This window comes from Microplitis mediator, chromosome 6 (assembly GCF_029852145.1).
Source record: "Microplitis mediator isolate UGA2020A chromosome 6, iyMicMedi2.1, whole genome shotgun sequence".
Taxonomy (NCBI): domain Eukaryota; kingdom Metazoa; phylum Arthropoda; class Insecta; order Hymenoptera; family Braconidae; genus Microplitis; species Microplitis mediator.
This window is the reverse complement of record NC_079974.1, coordinates 13,278,597-13,282,864: the sequence shown is the minus strand read 5'-3', so window position 1 is coordinate 13,282,864 and position 4,268 is coordinate 13,278,597. Positions and strand designations below refer to the sequence as shown.

At 47.6% G+C, this 4,268-nt stretch overlaps 2 protein-coding genes across 2 annotated transcripts; both read right to left on the bottom strand.

Annotated features, from left to right (window-relative positions):
- Positions 1-285: 285 nt before the first annotated feature.
- LOC130670531 (uncharacterized) lies at positions 286-3,345 on the bottom strand. Its single transcript, XM_057473946.1, has one exon. It carries the CDS (start codon positions 3,343-3,345, stop codon positions 286-288), a length of 3,060 nt encoding a protein of 1,019 aa, XP_057329929.1.
- A 45-nt stretch (positions 3,346-3,390) lies between these two features.
- Positions 3,391-4,047, bottom strand: LOC130670530 (uncharacterized). The gene has a single exon (XM_057473945.1). The coding sequence runs from the start codon at positions 4,045-4,047 to the stop codon at positions 3,391-3,393; it is 657 nt and encodes a 218-aa protein (XP_057329928.1).
- Positions 4,048-4,268: the final 221 nt, after the last annotated feature.

The window sequence follows — 4,268 nt, the reverse complement described above, 5'->3', positions numbered from 1 at the left end:
ATAATTAGCACGATGTAATTGGAAATTATAATACTGATTGCAAGTGGTGTTCTATAACATGTGTTGTAGAATAATGCCAGTTGCCGCGTAGCTGGCTATCGAGTTGAAATTCCGAGTATCAGAGGGCGCGTCGACAGCAGCACCTCTGGTATAGTAGAGCGTAGAGTTGTCAAGTGTTCTGGCGCGAACATTTGAAATTTACGCAACATTCCGCCCGCCATCAGGAACAGAGTTGCTGATTATGATCTTGAGTACCTGATAATTGATGAGTGGATTGCCATTAAGTTAGGCATCTGGTTCTGGAGCAAGTGGTAAGAGTGCGAGCTTGGCAATTGGACGAGTGAGAGTACCAGTGGCTGTTTGAATGGTTACCACTCGAGTGAGGTTGTCCTTCCCTGGATGGAGTGCAGTCACTTTCGCGAGTGGCCATCGAGTTGGTGGAGTTCGTTCATCAGTGAGAAGGACTAGTGAGCCGAGTTTGATGTCATTGCGAGCATGATGCCACTTGGTTCGAGCCAGATGACGTTGAATGTAACTGGTGGACCAGTGATTCCAAAAATGCTGGACACGTTGCTGAATGAACTGCCAGCGAGAGAGTCTTGATACTTCTGTATCCATGAGTGAAGGTTCAGGGATCGCAACGATTGGTCTCCCAATGAGAATATGACCTGGAGTGAGCGATGAAGGATCCTGAGGATCGTCTGATAGAGCCTCCAATGGTCTCGAGTTCAAAATCCCTTCCACTTGCGTTAGAAGAGTCGTAAGTTCTTCAAACGTGAAGGCTGATTCTCCAAGTGTGCGAGTCAGGTGATGTTTCACCGATTTCACTGCGGCTTCCCATTTACCACCCATATGGGGAGCAGCAGGAGGATTGAAATGCCATATGATTTGATGCACAGTGGCCCAATCGAGTAGAGCATGAGATTCTTGAGTGCCTTGAGTGAAGAGCCGCTTGAGTTCAGAGTACGCGCCTTGGAATGTCGTTCCACAGTCGCTGTAGAGTGCTGTACATATCCCTCGACGGTGAATAAACCGTCGGAGAGCTGCTATAAATCCTGATGATGAGTAGTCGCTGACAAGGTCGACGTGAACTGCTGATGTGGTCAGACAGACAAACACACAGATCCAGCCCTTGTATATCCTGGATCCTCGACCTTTCCATGATTTCATGGATACTGGACCAGCGTAATCGACTCCAGTGTGAGAGAATGATGGCGCTGGGGTGACACGTTGAGTTGGGAGTTGTCCCATTAATTGCTGAGCCCGAACACCTCGATGACGAGCACAGACGAGACATTCGAGTATGTGTGAACGTACTGGTTGACGTCCACCAATGATCCAGTATCGGAGTCGAGTATGAGCGAGTGTGAGTTGAGTACCACCATGCATGGTACGCTGATGGGCATCAGAGATGACGAGTCGAGTTAGAGCAGCATCACGAGGTAGAATTGCAGGATGCTTCTGTTGATCTGAGTTTGGAGCATTATCCAATCTCCCCCCTACTCGGATGATGCCATCGGTGTCTTGATAAGCCACCAACCGAGCAAATGGGTGATCCTTTGGCCATGATGCCTGTTTTGCGAGTAATTGGAGTTCAGAGTAGAAATGAATACGTTGAGTTTCCTTGATGCAGAACTGGATTGCGAGGTTGATTTCAGTTGATGTGAGTGGACGAGCGAGAGTCGAGTGTGGTATGCGTTTGATTATATCGCGTACCCTCCCACAAATTGCTGTAACTCTGAGCATACGCAATAGTGGGATTGGACGTTCCATTAGCGTCCAAGACGAGTTGAGTGGTTGAGCCGAAACATAGAGTGATTTGACTGGACGTTCTTCCAGGTGAGTATCTGCATCTTTATGAATGGGACTGGTTGGCCAGGACGGCGAGTCTTCGAGCAACCATGATGGGCCAGACCACCATAGTTGATGAGTTTTAAGCTGACTGGTTGTCAAGCCTCGAGTTGCACAATCTGCTGGATTGTCAGTGCCAGGGACAAACTTCCAGTGGCCATCTGGAATGAGTTCTTGAATAAATGACACCCTATTCCTGACAAAGTCTTTCCAGCGAGACGGGTGCGAGTGTATCCACGTGAGCGTGATTGATGAATCGGTCCAAAGATATGTTGGCACATGCGAGTAGTTGAGAGTAGTCTGGCAGTGTTTGACGAGTTTTGCCAACATGTGAGCCGCGGTGAGTTCCAAGCGTGGAATCGTTAGGGGTTTCAACGGTGCCACCTTGGTTTTAGAGCAAAGCAGCGTGACCTTTGCTCTCTGAGTTCGAGCTGTTGGTAGGACCTTGATAAATACTGCCGCAGCCATCGCCAATTGCGAGGCATCGGAGAATCCATGGATTTCTAGAGCCGAGTTCGTGGACGAGTGGATCCATCTGGGAATCTTGATGATATGAATCATATCGAGTTGAGCTTTGAATGAAGTCCATTTCTGTCGTAATTCTGCAGACAATGGAGTGTCCCAGCCGAGTTTTACAAGCCACAGTTCCTGCATGAACATTTTGGCTTGAATTATGAGTGGTGATAAGAATCCCAGTGGATCAAAGATCTGAGCAATCTCTGATAAAATTGCACGCTTTGTGCATGGTTGAGTTGAGCATGGTGGCGAGTGTTTGAAAGAGAATTGATCCTTGTTTGAAGACCAGTACATCCCAAGAATTTTGGTGCTGACTTCTGGATCCTCTATTTTGTATTTTGTAATCGCTTCCGCACGATTGAGCTGAAGTAGTTTGCGATGATTGCTTGCCCATTTGGCGAGTGGGAATCCGCCCGCCTTGCACAGACCCTCGATATCATCTGCAACTGCTTGCAGTGACTCGAGATCATCTGCGCCTCCGGAAATGTCGTCGACATACCGTCCTTTTGTGAATGGATCGATTGCGAGTGGGAATCGATGTCCTTCATCTTCGACTAATTGGAGCAGGGCTCGAACAGCAAGAAATGGAGCTGATTTCGTCCCATAAGTGACTGTGGCGAGTTTGAAAGGAATGATGTTTCCTTCCTCATCAAACCAGAGTATTTGTTGCAGACCCTGGTCCTTTTCGTGAACCAAAATCTGTCGATACATTTTGGTAACATCTGTAATAAAGATGAACCGGTGTTGTCGCGAGCTGATGAGTACGTCGAAGATGTTAACGAGTAATTTTGGCCCGGTATGCATGATGTCGTTGAGTGATAGTCCTGAACTGGTTGGTTTTGAGCCGTTGTAGACCACACGGATCTTGAAGTTGTTGTTGTCTTCTTTCAGTACCCCATGGTGGGGTAGGAAGTATTGAATTGATGATGTAGATAATGCCGCAGGCACCATGTGCTTGAGTTCGAGATACTCTGCCATGAAGTTCATGTAGAGTGTTTTGAGCCGAGCATCATGATCAAGACGTCACATGAGGTGTTGTAAGCAGCGACGAGCTGCTGTGTATGAGTTCCCCAGCTGGTGCGGGTCTGATATCAATGGCAGTCTGACGATGTATCTGCCAGAACTGTCTCGAGTGTGAGTGTCCCGGAAGTGAGCTTCACAAGCCTCTTCTTCGGGAGTTAATGAGCGTAGTTGAGTTGGACTGACCTCTTCTTGGAGCCAGAATCGAGTTAGTAAGTCTTGAAGATCTTGATCATGATGATTGGAGACAGCATGATGAATTCTCAGTGGTTTGTTGAGCCGAGCTTGGACTGGGCCAATGATAATCCAGCCAAAGATGGTGTTTTGAGCGAGTAATCCAGGAGATTTGCACTTGATGATCTCGCCAGTGATGACCTGGCCGTAGTAATCAGCTCCAAGGATGACATCCGTTGGACCTGGGGTTCCAAACTCTGGATCTGCGAGCGTGAGATGCGAGTACTGTGCCAAGTCAGTATCTAGGACTTGGTCAGATGGTAATTGAGCAGTTAAACCACTGAGAATATGTGCCTTGATCGTGAGTGATTGATTCGAGTGACATGAGCGCAGAGTGAGAGTTGCACACCCTCTAGTATGGCCAGCCTTGGCTGCACCGATCCCTAGGATAGTAAGGTGTGATCGAGCACGAGAAATATTGAGCATTCTTACCAATGAATCTGAAACAAAGGATATCTCAGAACCGGTATCTAAGAGAATGCGTATTGGATGAGTACTTAACTTGGTCACTACGTAGACTTGACAAGTCGCTAGTAACGTAGCGTAATGATGAGTTTGAGTACAACCAGTTGTTGAGTTTTGAGTGGGCGAGTGATGAGTACGAGTGCTGCGATCATGAGTATGTTGAGCTTGAGTGTGGGCAAGAG

Bases quoted from the DNA above. Each gene is read 5' to 3' on its own strand.
- LOC130670531 (XM_057473946.1), bottom strand. From the start codon at position 3,345: ATGGCAGAGTATCTCGAACTCAAGCACATGGTGCCTGCGGCATTATCT.
- LOC130670530 (XM_057473945.1), bottom strand. From the start codon at position 4,047: ATGCTCAATATTTCTCGTGCTCGATCACACCTTACTATCCTAGGGATC.